The 14,874-nt window shown below is 40.1% G+C and overlaps 2 protein-coding genes across 2 annotated transcripts; both read right to left on the bottom strand.

The window, feature by feature from the left end:
• Positions 1 to 1,739: 1,739 nt before the first annotated feature.
• acat1 (acetyl-CoA acetyltransferase 1) lies at positions 1,740 to 9,006 on the bottom strand. Its single transcript, XM_083885790.1, has 12 exons — positions 8,871 to 9,006; positions 8,120 to 8,167; positions 7,908 to 8,025; positions 7,651 to 7,746; positions 7,021 to 7,121; positions 6,192 to 6,335; positions 5,783 to 5,933; positions 5,606 to 5,701; positions 5,126 to 5,239; positions 4,775 to 4,839; positions 4,506 to 4,663; positions 1,740 to 2,121 (listed from the first exon to the last, which is right to left on the bottom strand). The coding sequence occupies exons 1-12, from the start codon at positions 8,919 to 8,921 to the stop codon at positions 2,001 to 2,003; spliced, it is 1,263 nt and encodes a 420-aa protein (XP_083741916.1). The 5' UTR covers positions 8,922 to 9,006; the 3' UTR covers positions 1,740 to 2,000.
• A 734-nt stretch (positions 9,007 to 9,740) lies between these two features.
• On the bottom strand, positions 9,741 to 13,648 carry mmp30 (matrix metallopeptidase 30). The gene is made up of 10 exons (XM_083885839.1): positions 13,519 to 13,648; positions 12,072 to 12,319; positions 11,832 to 11,980; positions 11,635 to 11,760; positions 11,395 to 11,556; positions 11,105 to 11,312; positions 10,471 to 10,601; positions 10,237 to 10,396; positions 10,056 to 10,156; positions 9,741 to 9,971 (listed from the first exon to the last, which is right to left on the bottom strand). Exons 1-10 carry the CDS (start codon positions 13,627 to 13,629, stop codon positions 9,868 to 9,870), a joined length of 1,500 nt encoding a protein of 499 aa, XP_083741965.1. The 5' UTR covers positions 13,630 to 13,648; the 3' UTR covers positions 9,741 to 9,867.
• Positions 13,649 to 14,874: the final 1,226 nt, after the last annotated feature.

The raw sequence follows: 14,874 nt of genomic DNA, 5'->3' as shown, positions 1-14,874 counted from the left end.
CCACACCTTCTTTCTACTGTGTGCACAAGTCAACCTGTTGCACATCACTTTATCACCCTTGACTCGAGCAAACACCAAGGTCAACAGCACTAATCCTCATTAGCGACCGACCTCAAGATAAAGTCAGATAAAAAAAACCAACTCATTTTTGACTGTTGGGAATTAAAAAAAACAAATATGCTCCGATTTCTGCTTGCTGTCATAAAATGTGCTACCATTTCCTCAAAACCAATAGGAATGTTAAGAAAAGCAGATCAAATATTCTCTAGTAACCTGTGATTGAGAAACACAGGGAGGAAATCAGTCCTTATGTGTCACGCATGACGTACAGCTGTCATTCACACCCCGCACTAAATGTAAAAAAATGTTCCGGGAAGATCATAAATCACGATACGTTTTGGCTCCGTAACATGCTATTGTCCACGCTCGGTTTCAAAGAGAAGCTCGCCGAGGCTGTTTAATCAGTAACATCCAAACAAATGGCCAAGCTGACGAGCAAATAGTGATGGCTGGAAGACTTTCTGACCCCCGTTAATACGTAACTAAAGTGCTTCACAGTGTTAACTGGTAGGAAAAAAGGGAGGAATAATTTTGACATGATATTTAATAAAGGTCGTAAAGGACGTCATATTCCAGTGAGTCACAATGACGCTATGATAGTCTTGGACTAACAATAACATTATACAACTTAAGTCCTGAATTACTGAGTATTGTATAGATACTCTCCTGGATTTACACATTAACGTGTGGTTATTATTTAAACCAACACAACCAATCGACTCATGGGGTGATTGGACAATACAATACAGAACTTGGTATTACAAAAAAAGACTAATTATAATATTCTTCACAAGGACATAGCACATAGTTACATTATATAAAACAATAGAAAACTATACAATACATATTTACTGATATCAGTTTTAACATGATAACAGGAATGTTCTGAACGTAGTTACGGATTATCAATTTGCATTGCTGGTCGCTTTCAAGCGAGGTGGGGGCAACTGGGGTCACTAATGTGTGCTGTTTTTCTAGTATAGTAGTCTGCATGTTAAAGTAAGTTAGGTCACTTTTGCTCAATTTTTCCACTGTTACATTAGGTAATTAAAAACTCTATATGACAGCATTTCCTGTGGCGAATACCCTCTCTGAATATTATGACCCAATTAAGTTGAAAAACAAAAGGTCTCTTTCCTGATCATTTAAATGTCTTAAATGTTTAAATCTGGTTTTTCATTTATTTAGAATATAATCATTTACAGTGTGTCTGTATATGGGCTGGTGCAGGAGCAGTGGACAGCACTTACCTGTGCACAAGAACTTGGTCATTGCTCAGGATTGAACCAGCAATCTTCCAGTTCCAAGCCAGATTCCTTTCCTCTTGGCCATGGTCTACCTATGATAGTTTGCATCGTTATCATATCTGACATTTTTTTTGACATACAACAAATGCACACATGAAGAATAGAATCACAAAACTTACCAATAATGAGAAGAGTCATTAGTTGCAGGCCAACACCACAAAAACTTACTCCATCATGTTGAGTTTTGTCCACTACGACATGGAGCACACATAATATAACAAGGGAAACAGCAGCATCTAGAGGCCAATTTGGTAATTACAGTTCCAGTTCAATATGACTGTGTTGCAGAAGAAGCAAAACCTACGTTATCCACCGGTTTTCAGTCAGAATCATAGAGGAAATAAGGATCAATAAGGACCAATAAAACAATAGTACTTTCAAGAAAATAACAGTATTTATTGAGCCATTTCAAGTACAGATTTAAATATTAATAAATCTTTTTCAATAAGTCGTGTTGACAAACAAAAGGAGCGTTTAATTTTGGAGTCATGTTTGATAAAGGCCACAGGTGTTTGCTATAACAAATTTTAGTAGTAAAAAGGGAGCTTACATGCGTCTTAGCGGTTGGAACTCCAAGATCAACAAACACTACAGAAAGAGACAAACAGGGACAGAATATGTCTCTCAAGTTTCCTACAATTTCTGGATGATGATAGATGAAGCTCCACCGCCACCGTTGCAGATGCCTGCGAGACCGTACTGGCCCGCGCTCAGATTGTGCACCATGTGAACAACAATCCTCGCCCCGGACATCCTGACAAAAAAAAGACAAAAGCATAATTAATTTTTAAAAATCCACATTTTGATGACTTGATACCGTCTTTATGATCACATTGAGTTCCTTAAAAGGCTGCCACTCACTACAAAGTGCAAAGTGCAACTTTGTGACCATCATTGTCGTCATAACACTTTACACTCCCACGAGGGAAAATATGATTGGTAGATCATTAAAAAATAAAACAAAGAAAGAAAAAAAGAAAAAAAAAGAACTTAAACAAAACAACTGGAAGTGCTGCAGCTGATTCACCCCAATAACGTTACTTAACATTTTCACTTTCATTGAGGTGCACCTGCACAAAATTTAGGCTTTTTGTCAATTGCCATATACATTCCCTGGTTAGATCAACAGGGAAACTCCTGACCCAGTTTGTAGTGGCTATGTGGTTACATACATTACCGATACACTAAAGTTTGGGGTCACTTAGAAATGTCCTTATTTTTGAAGGAAAAGCACTTTTTTTTCAATGAATATAACATTATATGAATCAGAAATCCAAGCTGCAAAGTCTGTTTTTTTATTGAATATGTACATAGGTGTATAGGAGGCCCATTTCCAGTGTTCTAATTAGGGATGCACTGATTGCCCGATTGCCATTTTTGGGGCCGATTCCCGATTTTTCAAGAAGTTTGACCTGCCGATACCGATTTTAGCCGATTCCGATTTCAATTTTTTAAACCACTTTTCAGCATACAGAAAGATATATATTTTTGCATCTTTTCTCTTTAATAGAACATTTTAACATAGAAATACAATCAGTTCACATCCAATATCCAACTAAAAATACAAAACAAATCACTATGAAATAGAAGTATAAATAAAAATACAAAAACAATTGTCATGATACATTTGAACATGCTACCATGGAACATAATAACTTAAAGTGTGACTTTTTGAACAGATTACCACTATAAAATAGAACTAAATAATGCTGTGGAATATTCACACACATCTTAAAAGTGCAGTGTTATGGAACCATGTTGTTCACATCCAATATCCAACTAAAAATACAAAAACTAATCACTACCTGTATGTGTAGTTTATTTAAGTTTAAACATATTTCACAACATAGTACCTACACACAAATAAATAAATGACCTCTCTCTCTCTCTCTCTCTCTCTCTGTGTGTGTGTGTCTCTCTCTCTCTTCCGCCCCGTGCCAACAACGCCTCGCGCTCTCTGCGCGCACAGGTTTAAATGACAAACAAACAAATGCTGAGTGCTGATCAAAAGTTTTGTGCAAGTGATTTAAGGTCCTGACTCTTGTCTTAAATATGACAGGCTTCGTTCAGTGAATGAAACAAATATATAAACATTAATGAAACGTTTACATGCAGAGCGCTCACTCGCGAAGCAGACAACAGCGGCCCAGCACCGCCACAGCGATGCGGGTGCGCGGATGTTGTGTAATCAAATACACCGGTATGGCCGTATATTAGAAATTCATATCACAACGGAAAAAAACGGTATTCAGTGTGAACCGGTATACCGCCCAGCCCTACATTCTACTACATGTGCGTGTAGCCGCGTGCACGTGTTGCTGATGCTGCGCGATGTGGGTGCATTTGAACGGCTTATTAAAATCGGAATATTCTGACTGATCGGCCGGTCACCGATTTCGACCGATCACGTGAAAATTGGCCGATTCTGATCACTGGCCGATTAATCGGTGCATAGTGCATGGTACATAGTGTTTGGTACATAGTGTTTGCTAATCACGTTAGAAGTCTATTGGATGATTAGAAAACCCTTGAAAACCCTCGTGCAATGATGTTAGCACAGCTGAAAACAGTTTTGCTGGTTCTTTGACGAAAAGGCAAAATTATTATTTGGAATAGCAAAATCATTATTTCTAATCTTGTCAATGTCTTGACTATATTTTCTATTCATTTTGCAACTCTCTTGATGAAAAAAAGTGTGAATTTTAATGGAAAACACAAAACCTGTATAGGTGACCCAAAACTTTTGAACGGTAGGGTGCTTATGGGTAGTATATTCAATTTCTGACAATCCTCCTATATGTTACACACTGCACCTTTAGCTAGGCAATGTTAAGTGACAAGATGCTCATGATGTTATGGGCTTGCTTTGATTTCAGGTCAATTTCTCCCTGGAAAGAGATACACTTTCTGGGTCATTTGTCTGATTTGCTTCATTAGTTACAGCTGATCATTTTGTCTGCTCCAACACACCTGATTCATATAAATGGGTCGTTTGGGGTCAGATTCTGCAGAGTTTGATAATGAGCCGCTTTAATCAGGTGTGTTGGAGCAGTGGAAGCTTCTTCTCCCTTCATTCCATCTCAAATCCCTGATTCATAAATAACAAACAGTTGGTCTGCGCCAGTCTCTACTCCTTACCCGATTGGATGTCCCAGGGACACGGCTCCGCCGTTGACATTCACTTTTGCTGGGTCAATGTCCAGCATTTTGATGTTGGCCAGCACGACCACGCTGAACGCCTCGTTGATCTCCCACATGGCGATGTCTTCCTTCTTCAGCCCGGCTGCATCCAGCACCTGACACACATTCACACACACACAAGGAGTTAGTATTACAGCTGCAAACATGGGGACACAGTGGAGTTGAGAGCTCACACAAAAGCACCCGATTATTATTACCGGACCTACCTTAGGTACAGCGTATGCAGGAGCGATTGGGAAATCAATGGGTGCAACTGCAGCATCTGCAAAGGCTGCATGGACAAAACATGAACATAATGTGGTTAAAACAATATCACAACTGTGCAAAATGCATGTAAATAAATACATAATGAAGGTTTTCAAAGTAATTAATAAAAGTAGTAGCCATAGTAATAAACTTATCACCATTAAAGTGTGTTGTGAGGTCACAGTGACCTTGACATTTGATCACCAAAACCTCACCAATTTCTATTGTAGTGAATGTTTGAGCTAAATTAACACATCGAAAGGCAGACCACCAAAATCTAATACATTCCCATCTTTCAATTTTTAACTCACAAACAATCCTTGCCAGCGGAGTGACATTAAGCCTCTTTGCAGCGTCTGCCGTCATCAAAACGAGAGCAGCAGCTCCGTCGTTCAACGTGCTGGCGTTGGCTGCCGTCACTGTGCCTAAAAAACGAGTCAACACGCAGCAAGTCAGAAGGAAAATAGTGCAATGAAACACATGCAAGGTTTGTATGAACAAGGATTAGATTTTATTTATCCCACACTGGTGTAATTCAGCTGTCATAAGTACAAAATAGAAATACAAATTATTATTGAAAATGTTTGCTTACACACCTTTCAGTGTGGAAAGTATACAGTCTGTGAACTGTTGTGTTTACATTTCATTACTAAAAGTTGGGTTAGAGGTAAAATTTCAGTATAAACTGGGTCTGAAATGAGCTTTCCTGTTTTCAAAGATCCAGCAACCACCAATAAAAAAAAGAAGCTATTTAGTGACTGATTTAAGGTAAACAAAAGCTACTTATTTACCGTTTTCTTTCTGGAACACTGCCTTCAGTTTGGGGACTTTGCTGAAGTCAACCCTCCTCCACTCCTCATCCTCAGAGACGACCACATCAGGCTTACCTATTAAAAAAAATTAATAAAAAAAAAAAAATCACTTCTGTGTAATTAACCATATTATTTTAGAAGAGAAATGTCTTTTACCTCTCTGGGGAATGCTGACTGGTACAATTTCTTTGGCGAGCACTCCCGATTCAAACGCCGCTTTGCTGCGGCTGTAGGAGCCGATGGCGTAGGCATCTTGTTCCTCCCTGGTGATGTTGGAGTTTTTGGCTGTGTTTTCTGCGCAGTTCCCCTGTTAAAGAGAACATTGTAAAAGCAAACGTGTCATATATCAATATATATATACGGTTAGTTAACTCAACTTATGCCTATGTTATTGTGTATTATTGTTAATCATCATCAGAAATGCAGTGCACATGCAGCAAGATGGAAACACTCTTTCAGGCATTTAAAAAAAAAAAAAAAAAAACAGTTTGTAATGGAGAAGTAAATTCTCTCGACTATGATTCTGTAAATCTGCTCTCATTTAGAAATAAAGTTGGGCAGATACCATGTGGAATTTGTTGTAGACGTCAGTGAGTCCATCTTTGACGATGAGGTCTTCTATCCTCACTCCTCCGTAGGCTGGCGTTTCTCTGGCCATCACATAGGGCACGTTCGACATGCTCTCCATTCCTCCTGCCACCATCACGTCCTAGAAATGAAAAAAAATAAAAATTAAGCAAATGAAGTTGAACTGTAAAGACTCCCAAGTCGAAATAAGTGTGACATGTCTAAGCCTTAACAAGGGAAGCTGGGGTCAGACCTACAGAGAAAACCCACAACTTAAACTGACATAATTCACACCCATAATCATAGTTTGAAATTTACCTAATCTCAATCTGCATGTCTCTGGACTGCAAATACAAAATGCTGTTGGAGACAATTCCTATATTTATGTTCTCAACCACATTAGAGTATACATAGTGGTTATTTTGATTTTGTTGTGGTAATGCTCCATCACATTAGACAAAAGTTAGATTTTTGTTTCCCCATCCAAATCAAATAGAGAATTGCAATATCCGTCAGAAGACTTTCAATTAGAAATGTTCCACCTATTGTTTGGTGGTTCTTTGCCATTTAAATTGTAGTACTCCAGTTCATGCGGCTCTCATTGATTTCACAGAGTCAAACTCATTAGACCAGAGTGCGAAACCATAAACTTACATGGTTAGGGCTATCCCAATCTATTGTCAGTAGGTACATCTCACAAAGCTGCTCTGATTCATCCGTGTATCCCACAAAGGCAAAGTCTGCAATAAAATCCTAAATTATCCTGTCCATAATGCGGCATGTGATAAGAATTTACTTTATAGCTTTTTTTATTTTATTTTATATACCTGATGTCCACACATTAGACTCTGGGCTGCCATCATGATGGACTTCATCCCAGAAGCACAGACTTTGTTGATGGTTGTTGCTGGAGTGCCCTGGGTCAAGCCTGAACAAAACACGGACAAATTATTATTGAATTTACAAAGACAAATTAAAACATAACTATACTAGTTCAGTGTAAAAAAAAATAAGAGTATTTTTCCAGTCTCTTTTATCTGTTGTTCAATGTATATGTAGTCTATATGCTTTATAACTTTTTCCAAAATATTGAGCACCTTACAGAACAGGCAACACAAAAGTCTACCCATTATTCATTAATGTATTATTACTACTACTACTACTGTGACAGAAGTGTTCCATTTCAAATGCTGGGTACAATAACAAAAGCCTGGAAGAGGCCTCACCAAGGTGGTGCAGGTACACCTTGCCTGTGTCACCTTGACAATAAAGACTAGTCTTTAATATGCATGCATGACCTTTTTAAATCTTTCAGGTGAGAAAAAACAGCACCATCTAGCTGCGAGCAGTCAGCATTATAGTTATAGAGAGAGATGGCATTCCAGAGTGCAGCCGTTTTGTGGACATCAAAACAACACAGTGGCACTGCAGACACACGTATAAACACACACACAAACCTGCAGCAAGCAGAGCTTGTCTGGTGGGGGCCTGTCCTTCTCCTGCCTGAAGTACGTTGCCCATGTAGACTTCCTTCACGTCCTCGGGAGCAATGCCTACACAGAGGCGACAAAAAATACATAGTCAGTATGTAGTGATGAGTGTCGTTCATCATTCTTTGCTGCTGGCAGACTCTCTGTGCAGCGTATGCCAGGTTTAAATCTGGTTAATGCGCACTGAGCCACTACTGAATGAGTGAGTACATGAATGGACATACCTGCTTTATCTATGGCTCCTTTGATGGCGATGGAGCCCAGTTTGGTGGCTGGTACTGCTGCCAGGGTGCCTTTGAAGGAGCCCATGGGAGTGCGGACAGCGCTGACGATGACAACTTCCTGAAACCATATGTATTATGTGTGAATTTGAGTCAGGAAAACTGGATTCAAATGTCCAATCCAAGCATGAAACTGTTGTTTTAAATATACTCACATTGAGCAAGGGCCGAGTACTGTAAGCTCTTGAAAGGTACTTGAGAGCCTGGAATATCAGGATGAAAAGACATGATTAATCTATCCCATGAATGAGAGAGTGGCTATATCTGGTACATTCTTTCCATTCAGCGTTTGACTGTGCAACCTGTGGGCCTTTCCTTTAACTGAATGCATTTAAAACCGAGGAAATTGATTATAGCATTTTTACCTGACTGACCCCTACTGGCCAGACTTGAAGCTCATGTGGTACCCAGGTCTACTCTAATTAAGGTGCACGCCCCATCTTTTTATTAGGAAGATTTTATGAAGTAGGATTTTATGAAGCAGTGAATGTCAATTTTATGGATTCCTTTGTCTGACTGCAAAAAACACGGAGATGACCTTGAAAGTTCTTAGCATAGGTAATATATTAATACAGTAATTCTAATAATAAGGAGAGACAGTGGGGACAGTTTGCAGATGTTAACATGCTAAAACAACAAGCTTTGTTAGTTTCTTAATTGTGTCGTTTAGAAATACGACATTGCTGTTGCACAGAGTACTAACACAGTAACAGCTTCACTACATCACCTGCGTTACTTAGTGAGTTGTTTTCAGGCTCTTAAATTAGAATTTGTCAATGACACAGACACACAATACTTGTAGCAGCTGCGCTAACGTTAGCTGCTCTCAGCCACAGCTAGCATAACTGTGGAAAACAACACATAAACAGAGCGGAAAAGGAGCTTGTCTTCTAAACTCACACTTACCAGACGTTTACAGATTTGAGTGCGCATTGTTAAAAGTCCACTGGATGACATTTTGGACTACAGCCTCACACACACTCGGTCCTATTTCACCTTCAGACACGCACGTACCATACGCACACAACACAGCAGCGGAGGGATAAACATTCCAGCCAATCACTGTGAGGGGGTGTGAGGGGACGCCGCTGACGTCAGATGTGACCGGTGCATCATGGTTGTTGTAGTTTTACCACCAAGAAGGCATCAATCAAGGGATAAAAAGTATTTTTTGGAGAAAAACTGATTCATTCGGGCTGGGCAACATGAACTCATAATATTCATGATATTGCAATAAAAATATTTGAAAAAGTAGTAAAATATGATAGATATTATTATTTACACACTTTCAAAATAAAAGTGTCTGTGTTGATATGGACTGGTAAATATTCACAATACAAATGTGTTTTATTTATCTCTTACCAAATAAATACAGAAATAACACCCTTATAACTTGACAGGCCACATGAACCTGAAATCCTATATATATCCACTATGCATAGACTGTAATAATTTAAATAAAAATCAGGGCCTTGTTTCACCCTAACAACAGTCTGGCATTGTTTTCTGCTAAAGTGAGAAATAAATTATAATAATTCCACAGATTTTAAGATTTTTAAGTGCCCGATCTCATAAAAATTTTTCTTACAGTTTATCCAGTGGCAACACATATAATTAAATAAGAACATACCACTAGCTGCAGTGCATCTTAATTTACATTGTGTACTCAGTCATGATAGAAAAATATTTTGTGTGATTATTGAGTCATGTTTATTGATAAAAAGTAACCAAAAAAGCACTTAAAGCATTACACATCTTAATTATAATTGTGTGCTGCAGATTACTTCTTTGATGCTACAATAACTCGTGAGGAGTTAATGGTACAGGCCATTGCTTTGTTGCATATAGTGTTTTTGTACGTGCGTGTCTCAAGGTGACAGCACGGCGAAACAAGCTGTTTCTTTTATTCGCAATCCATCCAGTCGTAGTTTGACAGAGTGCGGATGGTTCGTCTTCGCTTGTAGTCGTACTCGATCTGTGTGGATCCGTGTGAAAAGTACAGGTAACCTGAGAAAAGAGGGGTTTTGCGTCAGTACTGCACAGGAACACAAGGCTGTGGCAGAAGGACAGTAAAGCTTAAGTGGTACTAACCTTCGTTCTCAAAAACAGCATCCACACGGGTGATCCCGGGCACCTCTACCTTTATGTATCTTGGGTACCCAAAACTCATCCTTTCCCTCCTTTCATTGTAGCTGTGGGTAAGGTGAATGAAGTGGGGTTCATCAATATATGTCATCATGTATTGTTTTTTACATATGCTTTTTTTACATACCGCCACATTTTCCTTTTCACAAAGAAGAAGGTTCTGCTTGTAAATGGCTCATGAACAGCAGCATCTATCTTTTTGACATATGGAGGTAAGCCAAAGTCTCTGAGAGGTTTGGGATAACCAGCAAGGACGGCGTTTCCTCTGATCTTCCAGTAATGGTCCCCTGTGTGAAAAGGCATGGTCAGGATAGTTTATATTTATATAACTGGTAGCATGTCTTTACTTAGTAATAATTACCTTCAAAAACAACAACAGTATCCTTTGCCTTATACTCATAAGCAGCATCAACGTGTCCGATTTCAGGCCAGACAGACTGAATTCGCTTCATTATGATGCCGTCCCAGGAGCTGCTCTTCTTCCAGAAATATCTGATAAAAGATCACAGTCGGCATTCATTCATTAATTCTTTAATTCACTGTGCTGATACGTTAAATGTTTTGGCAAGACACAAGATCCATGCCAGACATGCAGGGCCGTTTGAAGGAATTTGGGGGCCCCAAGCATAATGGACATGTAGCCCCCTCCTGTGGGGGGCACCACAGACACACAAAGCCTACAGGAACCACTGCATATCCATACAGTTTAAGTTCACCCACACTTTATATAAATACAAAATACTGCTGTTGCATATACTGTGCATAGGCTTTGAACATTTTGAACATTTGCAAAAAAACACCATAAAGTCTGATATACATAAAAAAAAGTGGTAACTAAATCCAACGCACACACACACACACACACACACGCACACACACACACACACCGGTCCATCAAAGAGTTATTAGATACAAAACATTCATACCTGATACTGATAGTAGTATGAAAATATATGCTCTCAAATCTCCAAATTGCTCAACAATTAATGTCTCACCCATTTTTGAAGAAGTAAAGACCTCTCCCAATGGAGGTTGCGGCATCAAAAACCAGGTCCCTGCTGCACCTGTCCGGTGCTGGTTCGGGATCTGGTGTAGGTTCAGGATCTGGTTCAGGTTCAGGTTCTGGTTCTGGTTTTGGTTCAGGTCTTTTAGTCGGCTGTAGAGTTGTCTCTGGTTCAGGTGGTGGTACCGTGGGTCGGATTCCTTTGAATACAGGTGAGTGTCAGGTGCTTTCACACAAAAAAAGTATCCATGTTACATAATGAACCCGTAGTTTATTAATCACCATAGATAGCTTGCACTCCCTGTTTGTCGTCATCTGGCAGCTTGTAACCATCTGTGTTCTCATATGCGTATACGGGATACATCAGGGCCGTCTCCACCTGAGAGTGGGCCATTCCCATTGCGTGGCCGAACTCATGGGCTGCCACCAAGAACAGATTGGTACCTGCGTATGCACACTGATCAGGTTACTGTGGATACAAGGCTGTCACATTTAAATCCAAATAACAGTTTAATTCACCACCTGCTGAGGTAAGAGTCCAGGTTTCATCTTCGTCAAAGTGGGTGTCACCTCCGTGGCCTGCCCCAGGGGAGAATGCATGGGCCAGCACTCCACTCACCCCATCAAATGCAGAAAAGTCTCCGTGGTCTGGTGAGAAGCAACCTCTTGATCAAGCACTTGAATCAAAGACACTGAATGATGCAGAATGTGTTCATTACCTCCAGCCTTGAAAGAGATCATAATGTCAGCGGTGCCGCTGGTAATTTTGTTGAAAGTCAGAGGAATGACATCGCTGTAGATTTTCAGAGCCTTGTCTATGGCGGAATCCACGTCGTCTCGACTCAAGTCTGGTGTGTAGTTAACTATCCTACATGTGGTGTGAGAGTGAAAAGGCTTTCAACAGGAGTTTTGTTGTGTTTGGGTGAGGTGCATGCTGGGACGTGTAGCTTTTGCAATACCTGTATGTGACCACAGACTTTTCCCACTTCGGTCCACCGGCAAAGTGGCTGTAGCGAGCCACGTCTGTGAAACCGCAGCGGGGCCGAGACATCACTTTCATCGTGCCGGGGTCCAAGCGCCCTGTCACGTCCAGGCCAAAAAACGCCTGCATTTTTCTCAGAGTGTCGTCAAAGGAGTCGAGCGAGCTGCGGCGCACGGTTTTGGGTGCAGAGACACCCACTTCAGAGAAAAACTGAGACAGATATCCCTGATAGATAAGATAAAAAAAATAAGAATAAGAGCCAATCTCAGCTGATAGGGCATTAGGCGGGGTACATCCTGGACAGATCGCTAGGGACACATAGAGACAAAGAACCATCAACTCACACTACGGTCAATTAAGAGTGTCCAATTTATCCAATCCCCTTATTGCATGTTTTTGGACCGTGGGAAGAAGACGGAGAACCCGGAGAAAACCCCCACACACGGGGAGAACATGCAAACTCGATGCAGAAAGGCCCTTGTTCCAACCGGGTCTCAAACCCATGGTCTTCTTGCTACAAAGACAAGAGTGCTATTGGACATATTGTACATGCATTAACACTACCATCTACTGGCCCCACAGTATAGTGTTTTGTTTTGCTGTGTAATAACAGCAGAGGCGATGCTAGGGTCTGTAGGGGCCCTAAGCAAAAATTCCCAGGGGGCCCTTCCAACCAGTGTTCATCACTATTATGTTACCAACGAAAAATGTATGAGTTCAAAATACATATATATTTCTTAAATGAATGAAATAACATGGAAAAACCTTGTCATTAAAAAGAATGTGAGAATATAAATGTAAAGAACAATAAAATACTGTAAATAGCTTAAAAAAACAACTTGCAGAACGATAACTTCACACAGGTTAACGTGAGGTGAGGCCCCTTTAGGGAGGTTTCCTACTGAGATGTCATTGCAAATCGCCCATTGTTTTTTAACGGGGAGGCGGCTGGTCACGGCACATTTCAGTAAAAACAGCCCTCCGGCTCTGAGTGTCGGGGTACCCCCTATCAGCTAACCCTATACCCCCAAGCAGTTGCCTGCCTTGCCTGTTCACAAACTGCGTAAGTAAATGAAGCCCCACGTTCCTCCTGCTGACTGACTCAAATGTATGTGTAGCACCAGTAGATCATTAAAGAGCTCCAGCTGCTATTTGTAATACGTTTTGACGCTCACAACTGTGGTACCTGCAGTGCAAAACCACACCCATCTTTACTACCGTCGACCCTGAGTGGCATCAAATCCACCCAGAATGCTTGAGGATTGTACTGTCATTTTTATTCAAGTTCACTTTCCCCTTTCGGACAATATTAACTGCTATAAAGCTGGAACTATACATGCACAGTGCATTCATATCTCCTGCATATGCAGCTTATTGAAGAAAAAGAGAAACCCCATGGTCCAATCACACCAACAAATGTTTACCTGGGCTTTAGCGAGCTCTTCTTGGCTGGGTGAAGTGGCGGGCACAGCTCCACAAAATGCTGCTGCAACCACCACCATCATCACCGCTTGAACAGCCAGTGCTCCTTCCATGACTCCTTCTTCCTCTGCAGAGAAGAAACCCGTGCAGCTCCTTAAACGTCTTCTCAGCTCTGTAGGCTCTGCTCAGATAAAGAGCTGGAATGCAAACTGGATTTCTTGTATCCGCGAAACAGTCGATTTCAGTGTTTTGGACGTGAGAGCTGGGAAGGATACACGATGGGGCAATAAAACATTCCTGCAAGTGTCTGAACAGGCCTGTTCAATCAACAGAGAGGAGATTAAAAAAAAAAAAAAACTGTACTGATGAGCGAGGGAGCTGGAGGGTCATAAAGTTAAGATAAAGAGTTTGGGCCTGTATGAACATGATACTGATCAGAAACTGTTCTGCCTGAGCCATAAACAAGAAAACACAAGAGAACAAGAGTTTACACGAGGTTATTCACTGTGTTGTTGTTGTCGAATAATAGATCATTCACCTTTAAAATGCCTTTAACCCTTTAAAGGTGCATTATGTAATAAATCTAAAGCAACTGGCCATAAATTCCTCCTAATATGTCACAGAGACTCAGGAATAATGTTCATATAACAAACTGAACTAACCAACAACAATAGTACAGACAAAATATTTGGCTTAAAAAAAATATTTTGCAGACTGCAAATCATGTTTATGTTTTGAAATCATGTTTTAGCATGTGGCGCCACCTACCGCCGTCTACCAATCATTGCAGTCAGTAGAGTCTCAGCTGCCGAGCAATCACGGTTGCCAGTTACATCATAAAAACGACACCTAAAAGACCTCGGTATTTTGTATTTGAATGTAGTAACTGTTTTTGGCCACATTCTTACATATGGCACTTTTAAGGTACTACTCAACCATTTGGTCGACCACGCTTTAAGTCACTATATCTCATAGAAAAATGCATCAAGCTGAACTCACTAACACTAAATTAATGTCATTTGTTCTGAATGTTGTACTTTATGAATTATGCAAACCAGCTTTATTATGAACAGACATCTCAACCATTTGGTAGAGGCCTTTATCTTAAATACTGTCTAATTTAAAATGTATATATTGATTTTCGTTATTGTAACGAATTGTAATAAAAATAATAAAATATAAATTATTTCAAAATGCGTACCTTAAAGGGTTAAGTAGCGTTAATTTCCCTGATGAAGATGCATGTTAAAGATTTGAAGAGCACTGACATTTTCATAAACATGCAATGTAATGTGTGAGGTCAAGTGTGAATAGAATATTATATAAAACAATTATACCACTGCTATTCTTTAAATGTA

Source organism: Microchirus variegatus (genome assembly GCF_963457635.1).
Source record: "Microchirus variegatus genome assembly, chromosome: 2".
Classification (NCBI taxonomy): Eukaryota; Metazoa; Chordata; class Actinopteri; order Pleuronectiformes; family Soleidae; genus Microchirus; species Microchirus variegatus.
This window is presented reverse-complemented; position numbering and strand designations above follow the sequence as displayed.